Source organism: Elephas maximus, chromosome 23 (genome assembly GCF_024166365.1).
Source record: "Elephas maximus indicus isolate mEleMax1 chromosome 23, mEleMax1 primary haplotype, whole genome shotgun sequence".
In the NCBI taxonomy this organism is placed as follows: domain Eukaryota; kingdom Metazoa; phylum Chordata; class Mammalia; order Proboscidea; family Elephantidae; genus Elephas; species Elephas maximus.
The window spans coordinates 18148519-18169642 of NC_064841.1; the positions used below are offsets into that span (position 1 = coordinate 18148519).

The window sequence follows — 21124 nt, forward strand, 5'->3', positions numbered from 1 at the left end:
ACTGGACTATAAGATAGAAAATGATACTGGTGAGGAGTGAGCTTCCTGGATCAGGTAGACACATGAGACTATGTGGGCAGCTCCTGCCTGGAAGGGAGATAAGAAGGCAAAGGGGGACAGGAGCTGGCTGAATGAACACGGAAATACAGGGTGGAGAGAAGGAGTGTGCTATCTCATTAGGGGGAGAGCAACTAGGAGTACATAACCCACCACTGCCGTCGAGTCGATTCCGACTCATAGCGACCCTATAGGACAGAGTAGAACTGTGCTGTAGAGTTTCCAAGGAGCACCTGGCGTATTCGAACTGCCGACCTCTTGGTTAAGAGCCGTAGCACTTAACTACTACGCCACCAGGGTTTCCAGGAGTACATAGCAAGATATATATAAATTTTTGTATGAGGGACTGACTTATTTGTAAACTTTCACTTAAAGCACAATAAAAATTTTAAAACAAAAAGAAACATTTGTTGAAGGAATGAATATTAAAGAACCCAGATAGTCTAGTTTTGATATTCTTGCGAGATACTCATGGGCCAAAATGAAACAAGTGTGGGTGCTGAAATCAGACAAAAGAGTGTACTAAATTAGAAAAACAAGGTAGCTGGTATAAGGGAAAGAATACTGCCCCAAGAATCAGGAAACCAATTTCCTGTCTTACCTCTGCTACTGAGAGGCTAGATGACTTCAAACAAATCACATTAAAGCAGTCTATCATAAAAAAAAAAAAAAAAAAAAATTTTTTTTTTTATCAGAAACTTAGGAAATATCAATGAAAAACTCAGTAAACAAAAAATTTTTAAAAATTAAAAAACCACTGGAAAGGTATCAATAAGATACTCATTAACTTTGCCTTTGGTAGATTAGAAAAGTTACTACTTAAACAGAATAACCAAATTTATGTTTATCTCAAGTCAGAATCAAAGAATCTAGCCTTTTTAAATGACTCGTTTCCTAATAGGAATACAGTATCTATCTGAAGCTGTATCTATCCATTCTCTTTTTCTTCCTCTTATCCAAAGCTCACCTATCTATTTGTGCTCTCTCTATCCCATTCTCTCTTACTCCCTCCACAAGTGAGCAATTCTATCTTCTTTACTTTCAACCTCTTTCTGTAACCATTTCCCTCTGTACAATACTGCAGGGATTTTTACCAAAAGTCCAACTTGGTCATAATATAGGGCCGGCCTAGAACGTAGAAGAATTTGTGGAGTCAGGTCATAATAAACAAGCTCGCTATCTAATGAAACTCTGTGGAGCACTGGATCTACTCCTCAACATGTTCCTGTTTCATTCCCATAAATGCGTTTGCGAAAACAATGCTGCATAAATGTGCACATTACCATGCCCCCCTCTCCGCCTCCTTTTTAAAAGGGAGACCATGAGGTCATTTTGTCTGCACAATCTAATGAACTTGCTATCATCAGGTATTTACTTAAATAAAAATGCAGGCTCTATGTAACATATAAAATGTACCCAACATGCACTATTTACAGGCATCATAACCTGTACCCTTTGAATGTCCATCATTGACTAAAGTTCAAATGAACTACACTGAAAGTTTACTCATCTAATCAATGTCCACCTCACCAATCAATCATATAAATGTTGTTTAAATCAGCTATCAGGACTTTAAACTGTAACTCCAAATTACAGAAGTTTGACAGTAGTAATTAATTGGCACTTTATAAACAACATCATCAAAATTGAACACATCATGAGTGACATAATAAAAGTAAGGTTGAACCTATTATATCTCTAAGAAGATGGAGAACATTTTAAGAAGATGTACTTTAAGCTACACAAAAAGACAAAAGCAAGCAATGTTTTAAGATTCACTTGTCCCAAATGTGGTATTTGCCTAAGGTCTTACTAAAAAAAAAATCAAACCTGTTGCCGCCAAGTTGATGACCCTATAGGACAGAGTAGAACTGCCCCATAGGGTTTCCGAGGAGTGGGTGGTGGATTCAAGCTGCCAACCTTTTGGTGGTTGGCAGCCGAACTCTTAACCACTGCACCACCAGGGCTCGAAGGCCTCGTTAAACCAAACCAAACCCATTGTCATCAAGTTGATTCCAACTCATAGAGACTCTATGTGATACAGTAGACCTAGCTCTACTGAATTCTGGTATATAAACAAGCATGTGCACTGGGAGGGAAAAAGCCAAGCTTCTTGAAAATGTATTCTTTACTATCTGCCTCCAATCCTTCACCTCTTACTCACAGTCTGAACCTGCAATTTGGATTCTGCTCCTACTTGACTGACTAGGGTCTTTAAGAACACTAATAATTTTGTTGTTAGGCGTCATCGAGTCAGTTCCGACTCACAGCAACCCTACATACAACAGAACAAAACACTGCCTGATCCTGCGCCATCCTCACAATCCTTGTGATGGTTTAGCCCACTGTTGCGACCACTTTATCAATCCATCTTGTTGAGGGCCTTCCTCTTTTTCGCTCACCCTCAATTTTACCAAGCATGATATCCTTCTCCAGGGACTGGTCTCTCCAGATAACATGTCCAAAGTACATGAGATGAGGTCTCAACATCCTCCCTTCTAAGGAGCATTCTGGCTGTACTTCTTCCAAAACAGATTTGTTCTTTCTTCTGGCAGTCCATGGTATATTCGATATTCTTTACCAGCACCATAATTCAAAGGTTATCAATTATCCTTCATTCTTCCTTATTCACTGTCCAGCTTTCACATGCATATGAGGCAACTTTGGGTCAGGCTCCTTAGTCCTCAAGGTGACATCTTTGTTTTTTAACATTTTAAAGTTCTTCTTCAAATAGCCCAGATTCTCAAATTATCTGCTCAGCATAACAGATGGAATAAGTGTGGTAAAAGGATACAATCCTGATGCACACCTTCTCTCACTTTGAACCACACAGTATCCGCTTGTTCTATTCAAATGACTGCCTCCTCACGACCACAATTAAGTGTTCTGAAATTCCCATTCTTTGCAATGTTTTCCATAATTTGTTATGATCCACACAGTGGAATGCCTTTGCATAGTCGATAAAACACAGGTAAATGTCTTTCTGGTATTCCTTGCTTTCAGCCAAAATCCAGCTGACATCAGCAATGACATCCCTTGTTCCACACCCTCTTCTGAATCTGGCTTGAATTTCTGGCAGTTCCCTGTCGATGTGCTGCTGCAACCCTTCTTGAATTACATTCAACAAAATTTTACCTGCATGTAATATTAATGATAAAACCAAAAAAAACCAAACCCAGTGCCAGCGAGTTGATTCCGACTCATATTAACGATACTGTTCAATAATTCCTTCATTCTGTTGGATCAGCTTTCTTCAGAACGGGCGTGAACATGTCTTCCAAATTTCCTGGCATAGATGAGTGAGTGCTTCCAATGTTGCATCCATTTGTTGAAACATCTCAACCGGTATTCCGTCAATTCCTGGAGCCTTGTTTTTTCCCAATGCCTTCGGTGCAGCTTGGACTTCTTCCTTCAGTACCACTGGTTCTTGACCATATGCTACCTGCTGATGGCTGAATGGTGGCCACTTCTTTTTGGTATAGTGACTCTGTGTATTCCTTCTATCTTCTTTGATGCTTCCTACATTGTTCAGTTTTTTGCTCAAAGAATCCTTCAATATTGCAACTCAAGACTTGAATTTTTTCTTCGATTCTTTCAGCTTAAGGAATGTCAAGCGTGTTCTTCCCTTTTGGCTTCCAATCTCCAGGTATTGCACGTTTCATTATAATACTTTGTTTCCTCAAGCTGTCCTTTGAAATCTTCTGTTCAGATCTATTACTTCATCATTTCTTCTGTTCACATTAGCTTAGCTACTCTAAGTTCAAGTCTAAGGTCTCTTCTGACAACCATTTTGGGCTTGTTTTTTCTTTTCTGCCTTTTTAATGCCCTTTCACTTTCTTCATGTATGATGTCCTTGACGTCATCCCACAACTCATCTGGTCTTCGGTCATTAGTGTTCAATGCGTCAAATCTATTCTTAAGATAGTGTCTAAACTCAGGTGGGATATACGCAAGGTCATACTTTGGCTCTCACGGACTTGTTTTAATTTTCTTCAGCTTCAACTCGAACTTGCATAGGAGCAATTGATGGTCTGTTTCACAATTAGCTCCTGGCCTTGTTCTGACTGATGATATTGAGCTTTTTTCCATTGTCTCTTTCCACAGATGTAGACAATTTGATTCCTGTGTATTCCATCCAGTGAGGTCCACATGTACCATTTATGTTGTTGAAAAAAAGGTACGTGCAATTATTACGTTGTTGGTCTTGCAGAATTCTATCGTGAGATCTCCTGCATTGTTTCTATCACCAAGGTCATATTTTCCAACTACCAACCCTTCTTCTTCGTTTCTTTCACGTTCCAATTATCAGTAATTAACAATGGATCTTGACTGCGTATTTGATCAATTTCAGACTGCAGAATTTGGTAAAAAAATCTTCAATTTCTTCATCTTTGGCATTTGTGGTTGGTATGTAAATTTGAAGAATAGTTATTAACTGGTCTTTCTTGCAGGCATATTATCCTGTTACTGGCAGTGCTATATTCCAGGACTGATCTATCAATTTGTTGTACTGTGATGACTTGAGTGTTGCTGTGATGCTGGAAGCTATGTTATCAGTATTTCAAATACCAGTTGGGTCACCCATGGTGGACAGGTTTCAGCAGAGCTTTCAGACTAAGACAGACTGGCAAGAAGGACCTGGTGATCTACTTCTGAAAACACTGGCCAGTGGAAACCTTACAGATAGCAGTAGAACACTGTCTGATATTGTGCTGGGAGATGAACCCCTCGAATTGGAAGGCACTCAAAATACAAGTGGGGAAGAGATACCTCCTCAAAGTAAAGTTGACCTTAATGACACAGATGGGAGTAAAACTTTCAGGACCTTCATTTGCTGATGTGGCATGACTCAAAATGAGAATAAACAGCTATAAACATCCATAAATAACTAGAACGTGTAATGCACAAAGTACGAATCTAGGAAAATTGGAAATTGTCAAAAATGAAATGGAAGGCTTGAAGACAGATATCCTAAGCATCAGTGATCTGAAATGGGCTGGTATTGGCCATTTTGAATCAGACAATCATATGGTCTATATGCCAGGAATGACAAATTGAAGAGGATGGCATTGCAATCATTACCAAAAAGAACATTTCAATATCTAATAGCACTCATTACCAAAAAAACATTTCAGTATCTAATAATCTTAACAGCTACCAAATCAAATAACTTTTAGTTCCCACCTTTCAAATCTTTCCTCAGTTTAGGTAACCCATTCTAATGTTCTTTTCTTTTACTTTCTCTTTCAGGCTTTTCATCATTAAATCCAAACCCATTGCCGTTGAGTCAGTTCCAACTCACAGCAACCCTACAGGACCGAGTAGAACTGCTCCATTGTGTTTCCAAAGTTGTAATCTTTGAGGGAGCAGACTGCCGTATCTTTCTCCCATTCACACATTAAATGTGAGGAAACTTTTAGCATCCACAGACCACTAAAATCATCATATACGTGGAGTACCAATTTTAAATATTTCTTAAGATGTGTTATCAAGAAACAATAAAACATATTACAAATTAATATTTCTAACAGCTTCTCAAATTGTTTGATGGTATTTTTTAAACATTTTTCCAGGTATCCATAGCCCATTTGATGATGGCTAGCGTCCAGAGAATTAAGTTCTATATCTGCGGTAGGTATGTTAGACTGGTGTTCAATATCCATGGCAACCTCCTTTCGTGTATGTCTTCCTGTACTGGAAAGAATAGAAAACTAAAAGCTACATCTCCCATACTCTCTCGCAGCTACAGCTGTAGCTGCAACCCTAGCAGTTCCACTAAGCAGATGCAATCACAGAAATTTGGAAGGCCGAAGAGAGGGGAGGTTGTGTTTGAGGCTGCTTCTACTGCAAGCACTGTCATGGAAATATCCACACTTTCTGCAGCAGCATTTGTAGAAGTTCTAGTATCCTGTCACAGTTTTCCTATCAAGAGGAACAGCACAGGCATCCACCCTATCAGTACAGGTTATGGCTGGAGTGGGTTGGGTCTGAAGCCAGCAGCAGTGACAACAGATTACTAATCAAGGCAGCTGCCGGAAGACGGCTGTTTCCTAATAGTAAAAAGATTCCTAATCCTGGCAGAGGTGGCACGGTTCTTAGACATGCAAAAAGTTGCAGCTTCTCAATTCTGCAGGCACTTTTCTGAGCCTAAAAGAGGTGGTAACTCTTTTGGTAGCCCAGCTGCATTGGTTTTTGAATGTCATTTCTGAAAATTCAACTTAGAATCTGTTTCTTCAGTCTTCCCAACAATTCTAAAAAGCCACTTAAGATCCTTTATTAAATCTCTTTCTGTTTAAAGTAGCTAGAGTTGATTCTGTAACCTAACTCTGATCAGTTTCTTCTCTTACCCTGTACTTCTAACCATTAGATAATCCTATCTACATTATTGGTCATCAGAGTTTGGTAGATTTGTCTGTCAGATGTGGTTATCTGGATCAAATATGAACTCAGACATTATGAAGCAATTTCTCACTGAAAGCTACTTAGCTACTTTAATTGCTCCATCAGATAGTGAGTTGAATAGCATAACAAACTCAAAATGTGAGAGACTGAATGTCCCAGTTTGGGAAATGGTGACAAATGGATCTTAATTCTCTATACAGTTGTATGTATCTTGGAAAACATGTCATCAGTTACCACCGTCGCATTTGGATGTGGTTTTTAAAATATTCTCTCTCTCTCTCTCTATATATATAAATAATATCACATTTTCATGAATTTGGGAGTACCAAATTCTCAACATTCAAACCAGGTGCACTATTCTGGGTATCTCTATTTTATCCTTAAATTTATAAATAATATCTTGACCCTAAAGTAATAACATTAAAGTATTCAAGACACTCAATATGTTGCCGAGATACGTACCACACTTGAGCAAGCCAGCCAAAATAATGGAAATTACTTTTACTTACATCTGAATTAAAGTTAGGAATGTTTTTAGCTTATCCCTCATTTCAAAAGTTCTGTGCCAGCCAGCGTACTGCAATATGCGAAGGCAGATATTTGTCCTACAAAGGCAGATATGTCGCCCTTACTGCCCATAGTGTAGGTTTGATGGTATTACACCCGTCACTATTTCCTTCCACAATGAATCAAGATCAGGGGGTATGTTATTGATGACAAACTGTTCCTTATGAAAAAGGAAGCTGCCATTCAGGTACAACGTCTCTTATTCTGTAACAACTAAATTCCTGGTTGGTAACTCCTTAAGTACTTTTCTAATCTATATCATGTCTTATAACAAAATCATAAAACAAATTAAAAAACAAACTAGAGAATCAATTTTCAGAGATGAACAGAATAATCCTCCATCAGGCATTTCTTCTGCCTCACAAATGTACTGCAAGTATGCCAAGAACACCTTCACATTACACATATCAGTGGTTTTATCCAACCATAAAATGTGACAGTAATTGTTTCTCCACATCATAAAAAACCCAATGCCATAGAGTCAAATTCCAACTCACAGTGACCTTACAGGACACAGTAGAACTGTAGAACTGCCCCATAGGTTTCCAAGGCTGTAAATCTTTATGAGGACAGATTGCCGCATCTTTTTCCCGCGGACCAGCTGGTGAGTTCGAACCACCAACCTTTGGTTAGCAGCCAAGCACTTAACCACGGCACCACCACGGTTCCGTCCACATCATATATACCTTAAACAAATCTGTGTTTAGCTTTGATTCCTGCTAGTCCATTCTTCACACTGTTGCCAGTTACCTTTCTAATACATAAATATTGTGTCTGTGTGTATGTATGTCTACACTGTGTGTGTGTATACGTGTGTACATATATGTCTACACTCTGTGTGTGATGAGCATGCACACATGCATCTGTATAACATCACTTATTCAAGAGGCTTCAACAGCTCCCAACTACCCAGCACTGCCCACCTTGCAGGATAAGCTGTAAAACTCCTTAGTCTGCATCTGACTCTACTACACGTTTGGCCTAATATACTTGGCCTTTACCCCCACAAATTATGCTCCAGTGGTACTTTATTTTGATTCCTTGAAGACACTGTGTATTCTCATGCCTCTATACAGTTGCAATGCTATTTTCTTTGTAGACAATGCTCTCACCTGCTAAAGGCTCTGCTTAAAGGATCTTTGTAAAGTCTTCCCCCATTTCTTTGGTAGTCGTGTCCTTTCCTCTATGTTCCTATTGTACCTTATATGTACTACTATAGTGATCATACTGTACTGCACTTGTTACATTTCATTTAACAAATATTTATTAAGTGCTTACAACCAACATGCCAGGCACTGTTCTAAATCCTGGAGATACAACACTGAACCAAAAAAGTCTCTGCCCACAGGGAGCTGTTATATAATCTACAGACAGGAGAGAGAGACATCGTAAATTCTTAAACAAGTAAGTATGTAATATTTATCACCATGGAAGGAACAAATATTTATTGTGATGGAAGAAAACAAAGTAGGGTACAAGAGTTAGGGAGTGCCAGGCCCAGAGGGTAGAGGAGAGGGTGAAGAGCAATGTTATTTTATACAGGGAATCAGGAAAGGCCTTTCTGGTAAGATATTTGAGCAGATACCTAAAGGAAGTCAATGAGGGACAGAACGGAGCAGATGGCTGGGGAAAGAGAGAGGCAGGTGGAGAGACTAAAATGTGCAAATGCGTTGAGATAAGACAGTAGGGCATACAAGGAAGCCAGGATGGCTGCCAAACAATAAGCAAGGTGGGAAGAGGAAGGAAATTGTAAGTGATGAGGTGGGGGTGGGAAGGAGGCAAGTTAAATAGGGTCTTGGAAGCCACTGGAAAATTTCACACTTTTCTAAGTGAGACAGGAAGCTACTGGAAGATTTTGAGCAGAAGCACGGCCTGATCTAACTTATGTTTTCAAACAATAGCTCTGCAGGGTGGAAGAGGTAGCAGCAGCAAAGTAAATAGGAGACTACTGTAATAATTCTGATGAGAGTAACCTGGACCTGGGTGGCAGTCACAGGCATGTGAGAAGTGGTCCATTTGGCATATATCTTAAATATCGAGCCAACAGGATTTACTGACATTTTGGATGTGTGGTCTGAGAGAAAGACAGTGATCAAGGATGACTCCTAAGAGTTTTGCCCTGAGTAGCTAGATAAACGGGGATATCATTTCCAGGAGTAGGCGCCTCACTGGGGAGGAGGATCAAGAGTTTGTATCAGGCATACAGTAGTGCAAAACAGACAAAACTATATGTTCTCATTGAGCTACTACAGATGGAGAGATAGACAACAAAGATGTCATTGTTGTGTGCCATTAGTCAATTACGACTCATAGTGACCCCATGTGACAGAGTAGAAATGCCCCACAGGGTTTCTAGGCTGTAATCCTTATGGGAGCCAATAGCCAGGTCTTTTCTCCTGTGGAGCCACTGATAGGTTCGAACCACCAACCTTTAGGGTTAGCAACCAAGTGCTTAACCACTGCACCACCAGGGTTTCTTAGACAATAAAGATAAATAAGGAAAAATACATGGTATGTTAGATCCTGCTAAGCAAGAATGGGTGCTACATGAAATGGTGAAGGGAGGGATGGTTAAGAAAGGCTTCACTGAGAAGGTAACTTCTGCATAAATACCTGCAGGAAGAAGGGAGATTTGCAACGCTTCTATAGAAAACAGTAGCTTTCAGCCATTGGCAAAAAGTAAGCAACTTAAACGAAGAAAATAAACACCATCGGGAGTAAAGATGATAGGAAAACTTAGATTCACAGAAATGAAAAGATGGCCAAGTCTCTGTGTACGAGATCAATGATTCCAAGCAAACATCACCGGAGAGTAAATCCAGATCCTAGTATATAAATTTTACCTAGGACCGGAATTCCAAATATCAGTCTACTGCACAGAGATTTCGGCGTGTATGTTTCAGTCCACGCATGTGAGTACGCACATATGTATACGGGGGTAAAGTATTATGTGCATGCACTTTTAACTGTAGGTTTGTTTATATGTTTCTGTGTGTCCTACTGGCATAGGTTAAAAAAAAAAAAAAAAAAAGGTAAGTATTTATTAAGTTCTTGGATATTCCAAGACAGTGCTAAATATTTTTTCAAATATCTCATTTGATTGGTATTTTTTTCTTTTTTAATTTGCTGCCAACGTCTAGAAACTGAGAGAGCTAAGAATAAATAAATCTGTATTTCTAGTTTCTCTTTAATAGTCAAAGAGCTGGCAACGCTGTTCTGAGTAGGAACGGTAGACAGACACACCCTTACTATAGCACGCAACCCCCACAGGCTTACTTCGTTACGCCTCGTCTCTGTAGATATTTGAGTTTGCAATCCTTAACTAATCTTCTAGGTCTCCCACAGCTCCAAAATTCTGAGAGACAATACTTCAAATTTAAAAAGCGCAGGGTAACACTGATTTCTAGTGTTTTTACATTTGCTACCTATTTCCAGTTTAAACTGATGAACATTACAAGAACTGGGTATACATATAAGTAGAGAGACTTTGGTACATCTATACTAAATAAATTATTTATCAAAAAAACCCCTATGAAAATATACTTTACTGAGTATCTCTACTTCTTATGTTACAGCCAATATTTAACTGAACACAGTGTGCCAGGCAGTGTAACAGGTCAATCAATCAGTTCACAACTACCCTATCAAACTGGAAAAACGATTCCCAATTCATAGAAGAGGGAGCTGAGGTTAAGTGAATACTAGAAAGTAGCAGAAAACCTTGCATTCAGCATGCCAAATTATCAGTCCATTTAGAATCAATTTCTATATACCTACTGTAATAACCATGTTTTATAATATAAAATACTAGAACAAGATAAAGAGTTTTTCTTGTTTATTTATCTATGGCGATCCTTTTCAATGAAGAAGAGCTGCCTTAATCACACATATGACCTTCCAAAGAGTCTTAACATTCCTACCCTTCAGAAGGTCAGACTGCCCCAGGTGTATAGTGGCGGCGGGGGGGTGGTTAGGAACTCCTGAAGAGAAAGAAATTACGTAGATGTTATCTCCCTCCTCGGTTTTCGCCTTGAAAATATCATTGCAAAGTTGTAGGTTTGTGGTTTTATTCAGGCCAGAGAATGAAAAATGGTACCAATAGGAATGTCTACTAGTAAGTATGGTTTTCCAATGCATAAATTAACATGCCAGACAACTGAATTTTAAAGCAATTTTTCTCACTCTTGGTAAATGATAAATCATCTTTAAAAAATACAACCTGAGATTCTATAATCCTATTCAATTTGTAATTTTAAAAAATCAACACATTAAATAATTCCTATCAGAAATCTAGTTCTGCAAAGAACAAGGCACCGTGATGTTAACCTGGGACCTGGAGGTTAAGGAAATAGAGAATAATTAAATTTCACTAACACTGCACTCCAACTTGATCACGCAAATAAAGTATTATGCAATCATCAAGGGTACCTAAAAACGAGCACTTGATCGGACCCAGGACTCCAGCATAGTTTAGGTCAGCCTAGAGTCAGTGAGCAAAGAACTGTTCTTTGTGGCTATATAAAACCTGAACTGTATATAATAAGTACAGTTCTTGGCAAGGCATAGAGTCCAGATTAACGCGTGAAACCCACTGCGACTCCTCAAAAATGCCTACTAGGTAAGCAGCGACTCCTCGCTGCAAAAATCTACGTAACATAATTAGGGGTCAGCTGCTTTACACAAGAGATCAGCACAGTAACTATCATTTAGTTATCTATACTGCTATCATATTAATCACCTCTGACTGAAGCTCAGTCTAGAACAAGAAGTTAGGAAACTAGTGTACATGAAAAGGCAAGTTTCGCAAGGTATTGTCAGGAAGCCTCCATGGGTTATAGAAATACGTCACCAAGTGGCGAGCAGGATCTTCCTGTGGTTTGCCTTGCCCACTTCCGGTTTCAGTTTTGAACGTGTTCTGGTCCCTAAGCTCCCTTCGGTCCCCTTCTCAAATAGCAAACCAGACTCTAAACATATGGTTGGAATCTCTCCTGGGTTAGGCCAAGGGTTCCTACAAGCTTCATGAAGCTTAGCAAAGCTCCTACAGTGACCATGAGAGCCTGGTATGGCAAGCAAACAAAAGGCCCAAAGCCATATGTTTGAAGAACTTGAGGCTACATGGGACAGGCCATATGAGAGATACTGCTCCTACTTCTGGTAATGACATCCAGGGAGCCAAGGTGGGACTCATTTTGATCTAGTGCTTAAAAAAAATTTTTTTTTTTTAAGAAGCCAAGCTCACAAGCATGTATGGATGCATGTGTGTGTGTGTATGCGCGCCCCTGCGTGTTTTCTAGGAGAACCACTCACAAGCACAGACAACCCACAGAAGCAAAGTAATACTTTCGTGAACCCCCAAAACAGTACGAAGTTTTGATAGTATTTAAACATTCTATTTTTATTGACTATCCTCACATTAGACCACAGCCAACGGAGGAATAATTATCAACCGTATGACAACAAGAAATGTACTCATCAATTCCTTCCAGTATACCATCTGACAGGCAATTCGGTAAAGAAATTTGGTACATAAACACCTTATGGAAACCTGGCTCATAACCTGTGTCTGCTTCTCCTAAAACATAAAAACAGTAAAAGTCTCCTTCATGAAATGGGATTAAATGAAATAATTTGCAAAATTTCCTAACACAGCACTGGGAAGAGAGTAAAAACTGAATAAATGTCAGTTCATTCCCTTCTATTAAGCAAGAAGATTTTGTATAAAACTGTCCAAATAGAAAACTAAGATATCCTGCATCATTCACACAAATTTTGTAATATTTTAAAGGATCAAAATCATTCAGAATCCTCTTACCACATTCTTCTGAAATAAAGCACTGAAATTTTTAAACGTCACCTTTCTGAGCAGAAACAAGTGGTCAATCAGGCAAAATATATGGGAATTTACTAAATTATTCTTGTAACTTCCCTCTAGGTTTGAAATTGTATCAAAATAAAAAGTTAACCAAAAAACTTGACAGAAAAGTTTATTTCTATGTTGCACTCAAATTATGAACCCTACCATTTAGTTACCCGTATTTTTGCAGACAGGGGAGTACTCAGAAGTATAGTGACAGACTCTCACAGCTTTAAGACTAATATCAAATCCATTTACACAGTCATTTTTATAACATAACACATAAAAACACTCCCTGCAGAAAATAACCATTTATAAAACCATTTATAGACAAGGCAAATTCCCTCTGTCCACCATTGAGGTGGTAACCAACGTTGAGCATTTGTTGTGAGCATGCTGATGGGCAGTCAGGACTGAAAACAGCTGAGTTACAGCATGACACAGACAAGCAAACATCCTGGTTCAGTCTCCACCTAAGTCACAACCATAGTTTCATCACTAATCCTAGCCACTTCACAAAGTTTTTAAGAAGGAAGAGATGAGAGTGTGCAGATGGCACAATGAAAATCTATTACGACTTCTGGACATACAACTGATAGGCAGTGTAACCACCATACACTAAATGCAGTACATCTGCAACATTCATAATAATGAATTAATCCCATGAAGTGTTCTACAAGGTCCCTGGAGGGTGCAAATCGTTTGTGCTCAACTGCTAACCTAAAGGTTGGAGGTTCAAACTCACCCAACAATGCCACGGAAGAGAAGTCTGACGATCTGTTTCCATAAAGGTGACAGCTAAGAAACCCCCGTGGAGCAGTTCTACTCTATAACACATTGGGGTGCCCTGAGTCGAGATCAACTGGACAGCAACAGGTTTAGTTTAGCATTCTAGAAAGAACTTTGCTAACAGTGAACTAGTGCACAATAGGCTGTTAACTGTGAGACTCCTGGTGTCTCCATCAGTTTCTTCATTTATAAAATGAAGGGACAGAACAAAATATGTTCTCTTCCAGCTCTAAATGATTATAATCCTCTAAGAACAGGGGTTCTAAAAGCAATAACTGCTTATACTTTATATTATACAAAGTCTAAGTACAGACTTAGAGAGAAAACAATAAGGACCTTTTTTGTCCCATTCACAGCTTAAGACCAATTTACAGTGTGGTGGGCTAACGACCTAACTAACAGCCACTCAAATATGTAGTACGTTCTGCTGAATAAACTAATTAATGATCACAGGAAAAATATTTTTAGGATTCAAACAATCTTATCTAATAAATATTAGATAAATATGTTTAAAACAGTGGATCTTATGCAACATTGTACTATATACATTTGAGTATTAAAATAAAAAGTATGTGATGTACTGTCTTAAAGGAAGTGGTTAGGCTCTGTAAGGTTAAAGAATTTGCCAAAAGCCATTCTATCATTAACAGCATCGTTAGAACCAAGCCCACAGTAACAAATTTGTCAATTATAATTCATTGATGTTTGTACACACATTGGTGTAACTATAAGCTATGTCATTTTAGGTAGGAACTGACAACTAAAATGACATACAAAACTAAAGGTGTCATAAAAGTTTCTTAATTTACATTAATCAATGACTATATTACAAAAGTTTGTCAGTAGCTCTCAAAAGAGCACAGAACTTCACTAGTAGATAAAAATACGTAATCCGACATTATCAAATAATTTTGTAAAGCACATTAACAAGGAAATAGGATTAGCATCTATGACTAAAGGACAAAAACAATATGGTTTTATTCTAATAGTTCCACAGTTACTTTGAAGCTATTCAAAGAGTTCTAAGTTTAAAAAACAAAAAAAAACTATGAACTCATTAAGGTTTACTTTCTGTATTTCTCAGAGCAAATGATTATCAGATTTTTACAAAGAACTGTTTTTTCTATAGTTTCTATCCATCTGAAACATGGATTCTTCCTCCATCCTCATAACTCATCATCTCGTTTCAAATTTCTGAATAAGCCATTTTTAATCTCTCCCTCTCAACTCTATTGAGTGGGCAATAAAATGTTTTGACTTATACTTTATTACCCAAAAATCCAAACCTATGATGCCAGATAAAAACACCCACTGTTAAGGTCTGATTAGCAGATTTTCTCTTCCAGACTATAAAAGCGATTAGTAGCAATATTTATGGAACATAGTCAGGTAGCAACATTCAAGTATCTTTAGTAATAAGCAATCAGGGTATTTAGAATCAACTCTAGCATCACTTTAAACCCAAGCGCCTCCAAGGGTCCTATGATTTTGAAAGGGATCAACTTCCAGACACAGACCATGTGTTTTCTTTCAATAAAATAGCAGTATCATTTTTTAGGTTTTTTTTTTTTTAGTTGGATAATTTGCAAAACACTTTAACATCCAGTACACCTCAAATCATCCAGGGCATTTTCTGATGGCCTACCCTGTTCTAGGCATTGTGCTGGCACTGGGACAGTTTTATAAAATGAACAAGAATGAATTCTACCCTAGGAGAATTCACAGTTTAATGGGGAAAATAAACAGATTATTTCTATGAAATCCGCCAAAATGAGGAAATAGAAAAGAAGCTGTGATTCCTAACCAGCACCCTCTGGCCAGGGACGGGGGCGTGGGCAACCCCCAAAAAGGATCTGGGCAGGAGACCGCATGAAGTAGGCTTCTGAAGGATAAGCAGGCATTCCCTGACAGAAATATGAGGGGTGGGGGAGGAAAAACACACTCCCTCCGAGTCAGCGGGAACATGTAAAACGGCTAGTGATGAGGCATTACTCCCATTATGAAGATGAGGAAGATAGGCACAAAAGTAAATGAGCTGCCTAAAGTCACATGACTCCTAATTAACAATGTACGAGGCAAAATACAGGCCTTCTGATTTTAATCAGCTTTGTACACCAGGAAATGCCAGTAAATGTCAGACAAGAACATCAGATAAAGGTGAGTTTCTGTCTCCTACTCTATTCCTCCCTAAGAGATGGTCCACATCTGACCTACCTCCTTTGAGAGTGAGGCAGGAGGGGGACTTATTTAATCCGAGAGCAATGAAATAGGTGCCTTTACTAATCTCCATTTTATACGTGAGAATATGGAGGCCCACGGAGGTTAACAGAAGTTGGAAATTCAAACCTAGGTGACCAACCTGACGAAGCCTCTAAGATCAAGCACTCAGCCATAAAAAACCAAAACCAGTTACCACAGAATCAACCCTGACTCATGGCAACCCCAGGTGCGTCAGGGTAGAACTGTGCTCCATAGGGTGGCCAACAGCTGATTTTTCAAAGGTAGGCTGCCAGACCTTTCTCCTGAGGCACCCCTGGGTGGGTGAGAACCTGTAACTTTTCAGTTAGCTGCTGAATGCATTAACTGTTTGCACCACCCACGGACTCCATACCTTACAGACCCTCCATACTTTGTCAAACAGCCCTAGGTCATTCTTGCTCTAAAGACACCAGGGAGATCATATGAGTTCTGGTACACATCATGGTCCCACAGATCTTGCACTGCACCAAACATCTCAAAATTCATACAAATTCTCAGACTTGACCCTTTAGCAATCTGGTCTCCCTTCAGTTAGAAAGTTCATGCATAAGATGGCATGGGCCCTCTTGGCTCCAGCAACATTTTTACAACCCTGGTAAACTGGACAATAAGAGCAAACTTAAAAAAAAGCAACCAAAAAGAGGAGGTCATAGAATAAGAGCATGAAGCCAGAAGGTATATAAAGAAAAAAGCCCAAGTCCCCCTCCTTCACTTGGGTGTAGGCTTTTTTTTTTTCTTTGTCGGCGGGAGGCCTATCCAAATGTACTTCAGGTGCTGTGTCTGCTACTCACTGTAGAGGAGTTCAGACCAAAGAATGAAGTCTGGGACACATCCAGTTTCCTCCACCAAGGGCTCATCCTTGATAAAGGGGCAGGTATCTAACAACCAAACCTGCCTCTTGAATGCATTTAAGGAAGCAGACCATTCAGGACTGCCACGGTTTCTGAAGGCACTAAAATGCCCTCAAGGAACTGGGGATCAGAACAAAAGACAAAATACTATCATCAACACTGGATTTCCTAATGTCACCTGGTTGTTTGAAATTGGCCACAAAATGGTTTTTTCGATCTGTCAATCTCATGAGAGTACGGGAAATCTTATAGAGAGCATGGGATAATTAACAATAGAACGAAACCCTATAGAAGAGTATGGGCTACTATCTCTAGAATTTCAAAGATATATAAATCAATCCGCGCCCCTTTTGGAAACCCTGGTGGCATAGTCGTTAAGTGCTATGGCTGCTAACCAAAGGGTGGGCAGTTTGAATCCACCAGGCACTCCTTGGAAACTCTATGGGGCAGTTCTACTCTGTCCTTTAGGGTCACTACGAGTCGGAATCGACTTGACAGCACTGGTTTTTTTTTTTTTTTTTTAATCCCAAAAGGTCGGCAGTTCAAATCCACCAGGCGCTTCTTGGAAACTGTACGGGGCAGCTCTACTCTGTCTTATAGAGTCGCTACGAGTCAGAATTGACTCAACTGCAATGGGTTTGGTTTTTGGTTTTTTTAATCCAAATCCAAGGAGCCCTGGTGGTGCAGTGGTTAAGCACTGAGCTGCTAACTAAAAGGTCGGCTGCTCCAGCTGCCCTGCAGAAGAAAGATGTCGCAGTCTGCTCTGGTAACGATTACAACCTTGGAAACCCTATAGGGCAGAGTTCTACTCTGTCCTATATATAGGATAGCTATGATTCGGAATCGACTGGATGGCAACAGGTTTGGTTTTTTTGATCCAAGTCCAGGAAAAAGGAAGGTTTCCTTTCAGGCTCACTTTAGAGTCCTATGGATCTCTAACTAGCCACATCAGTGGCTCTCAATCAGCAGTTTGGAATATGCCAAGATATTTCCTGGCTAGAGGACACAACCAGACTTTCCTCAAGGTTTCCCAGGGTAAAAAAGGAGGAAAGCCGACACTGGTAACCTTGCCTCGAAGCTGCTTGTTACCTTCATTGTCAGCATCACGTCATCCCATTTCTGTGACTTTAGCACCTGGTAATGACTCTTCCAGCCCCCCACCCACCACCCCACAAAACCCACATGTCAGTTTCATGGAAACAGAAAACAGCATCTCTTCACAAGGTTCTGAAGGTCAACTACTTCTGGGTTAAACCAGCTAAAAGGAGGGCAAAGAAATGGAGATGGGGGAGAGGGGTATACAAGTGTCTTCTGTATAGAAGTATCCTAATATATTGTTTTCTATAAAGCATACACCCCATGACCTGAGCAATTAATTGATGACCTAGAAACACGAGGAGGTGATTGGGTAACAGATGTAATACTCAGGCTATGGTTAGTTACAACAGTAATACCATTCTCAGCAGCTGGATGATGAGTCTCCGAGTGTGGGTGGTGGGGCCACGCTAAGCCATAGAAATAAAGTTTTGTTTTTTGTTTGTAGACCCAAGGTTCATTTACAATGGTATCTCCCTATAAAACTGTTCTCAGTGATCTTTGCCATGGAGCAGGTAAAAATGCTGGGCAACTAAATCCTTCTGCAAACTGTCCAACCCTGACTCTCAATTCCAAGATGTGTGTGTATACCTAGTTCCATGTTATAACGTGCAGCTATGTATCATCAAAGCTCCAAAGGACAGTATGTAGTATCAAGTGATGCTAAAATGTAAAGCGGCAGAAGTTTGGAAAATGAGATCAAGAGGGGAACTCTGGCTCTTAACTGGTTTTCTCAAATATTAATACTGCAAATATGCAAATGTTAAATACAAAATTTAATCTGAATTCTGAGGAGATTTTATAGCCTGGAAGGTAACTTCAGCGTTGGGAACCCATACAGACAGACAAGAATCCACTCTGGTGCCGTCTTCCAAGTCTTAAGAATCATAATCTCTTTAGAGCCTCAGGACTAACTCTGGGAATAAAAAGGTGAGAAAATTTAACGCATCTGTCTCAGAGTTTAAAGAAATACCAAATATTTGAAAAGGGAAGCAACTTGAAAAGAGGAGGGTCCAAACTCAATAATATCACTGTCCAAGGTGAGGAAAATTTTACATCCTGGGCAAGCAAGAGCATTGTTAGTCATTGCAATGCAATTCAATTTTCTCCATACAAAGTGAAAACTATCCCTCCTCATTACTAAGCGGTGTTTACCACCAACATTAAGCACGTTCACAATTTGAGGATACCGAATAAAGAAAAGAAAGCTAACTTTTGGCAAAAGCAAAAATAAGTTTCACTGATACAGCTTCCAAAAAGCAAAAAAAAAAAAGGGGGGGGGGCAACTGACGCCAAAAGATGTTTTTTTGTTTGCTTTTTTAATGTCCAAATGGCTGAACTTAAAAGGTTTGTCTGTAACAATGCTCACAGCTTCCGAGCAAAATTTTGTATTTACTCAACCAATATGGTTCAGTCACAAAAGTAACAAACGCAGGAGAAGGAAAGGAATTAAGTGGGTTAAGTGAGGGCTGGATGACTGTGTTTTGAGACCTGCTCACAGGAAGCCACTACATCCTGCCTAAAGTCCCTGTCAGTCACGCTGGCTCTCGCTGCCTGTCCCCGCCGCAGCGAGGTGGGGCCAGGACAGGTGTCCGGCCCGGAGCCCCTCCCCGGGCGCTCCTCGCTCGCGCGCACCCCGTGCGGCAGGGACTCCGGTCCCAGGGCGGCCTCTGTCCTCCAACTCAGGGCGCCTTTTTCAACCTCCCGCTGCCTCGGGACTCCAGGAAACAGGCGGCCCCCTCCCTCGGGCCAGCCTCGCCTGCCGGCCCTCCTCTCCCTCGGCGCAACGACCGCCGGCTCGCACCTCGGGGCCGCTCCCCGGCCACCGCGGCCGCCCGGAGGCCTGCGCCTGAGGGCGCCCGGAAGCTCCTGGCGCCCCCGGCCCACGACCCCGGCCGCACCCCGCGTCCGCCTCCCCGCGTCCGCCTTCCCGCGGCCAGGCCGCGCCCCGCCACCGAGCCCCTGGCGCCGGCGCAGCCCCGGGCGCCCCCGGCCAACTCCTCGTCCTCCTCTCCCTCCGGAGAAGGGCCGCCCCAGTCCGCGCCGCCCCGTCGAGGCGACGCCTCCCCTAACACACCCCCCTGCCAGGCTCCCGCGTGCCGGCCCTCCCCGCGCGCCTCGCCCGGCCGCGGCCCCCGCCCCGGCCCCCGCCCGGCCCCGCGAGCGCAGCGCGCCTCCGAGCGGCCGCCCCGCAAGCCCGCCGCCCCCTCAGCCCCGCGCCCGCCGCCGCCGGGCGCTCCCCTCCCTTCGACGCCCGCTTACAGATCTTGCCCCGCAGACTCTGAAGCACTCGGACGTCGCGACTGTCCTGGTCTCCTGCCTCGGGCTCTGCCGTCGTAGTCGCCGCCGGCGCCTCGGAAGAAGCCCCCGCAGCTGCAGCAGCCGCCGCCGCCATGGTGCCGCCCGGCCCGTGCCGCAGCCCCGCCGCCTGCGTAGCCGGGCGAGGCGGAGCCCAGCGGCGGCCTAAACCCGAGCAAGCCGCTGTCCTGGCCCCGCCCCCGGGCCCTGGCCCGGCTCGCCGCGCCCCGCGGAGGCCACGCCCCCAGAGGCCACGCCCCCGCCCCACCCGGGTCTCTCATTCACCGCCCCCGCCTCTCCTGAACCCGGACGGCCTAGGAGGCTGCGCGCGGTTGAACCTTGCCTCCTCCTTGCCCCATAAAAGCCCAGACCCTGGCCGAGGAGGCCTTCAAGAATGGTTCTGAGCAGCCTTGAAACCACACGGGGAGAAAAACCGACCTCCTGAGATCTCCAAATCCTCCTGGAAATTGGGCTCCCCCCACAGAGCAGACTTCCACATCTAACACTTAGGAAAATTCAGGCCCTTCCCAATCAGAGGCACTCTCTCTGGAAGGAAAATAGTAAGTTGGCAGGTGGGTGGATCTGAGAATTACCTTATTCAAAAGGCAGGGACTTAGGGACTCCCCCAATAATATCCACGTGCGCCCCAAGTCACACACCACAGGCACACACCCTTCTTCTAAGTAAGAACACTGTTTGCTCTACAAAAATGGATTCGGGAAAAGGACCATAGGCCCCAATTCAAGCACGAATGCGGTGCCTGAGGCTCTCCCATAGAGAAATTCTGAAACTGTCACCACTTGTGTATTTCCGAAAGAGAAAGGGGCAAGGAAAGTCTCCCCCCGCCCCCACTCGCCATTAGCGTGGGCTAATTAAAAAGTTGACTGACGCTAGGAAACACATAAACCTTCAACTAATTGCTAGCCTTATTCAAGAGAACTTTGTGCAATGA

The 21124-nt window shown here is 41.8% G+C and overlaps 1 protein-coding gene across 2 annotated transcripts in view; it reads right to left on the bottom strand.

Annotated features, from left to right (window-relative positions):
* RASA2 (RAS p21 protein activator 2) overlaps positions 1 to 20349 on the bottom strand; it is a 113309-nt gene extending 92960 nt beyond the window's left edge. For both annotated transcript variants that reach the window (XM_049867536.1, XM_049867535.1), the window contains exon 1: positions 20137 to 20349. In XM_049867536.1, the coding sequence (XP_049723493.1) occupies positions 20137 to 20269 (133 nt within the window). In that variant the 5' untranslated portion in view covers positions 20270 to 20349. The remainder of the gene's footprint in view (positions 1 to 20136) is intronic.
* Between the last annotated feature and the right edge of the window lie 775 nt (positions 20350 to 21124).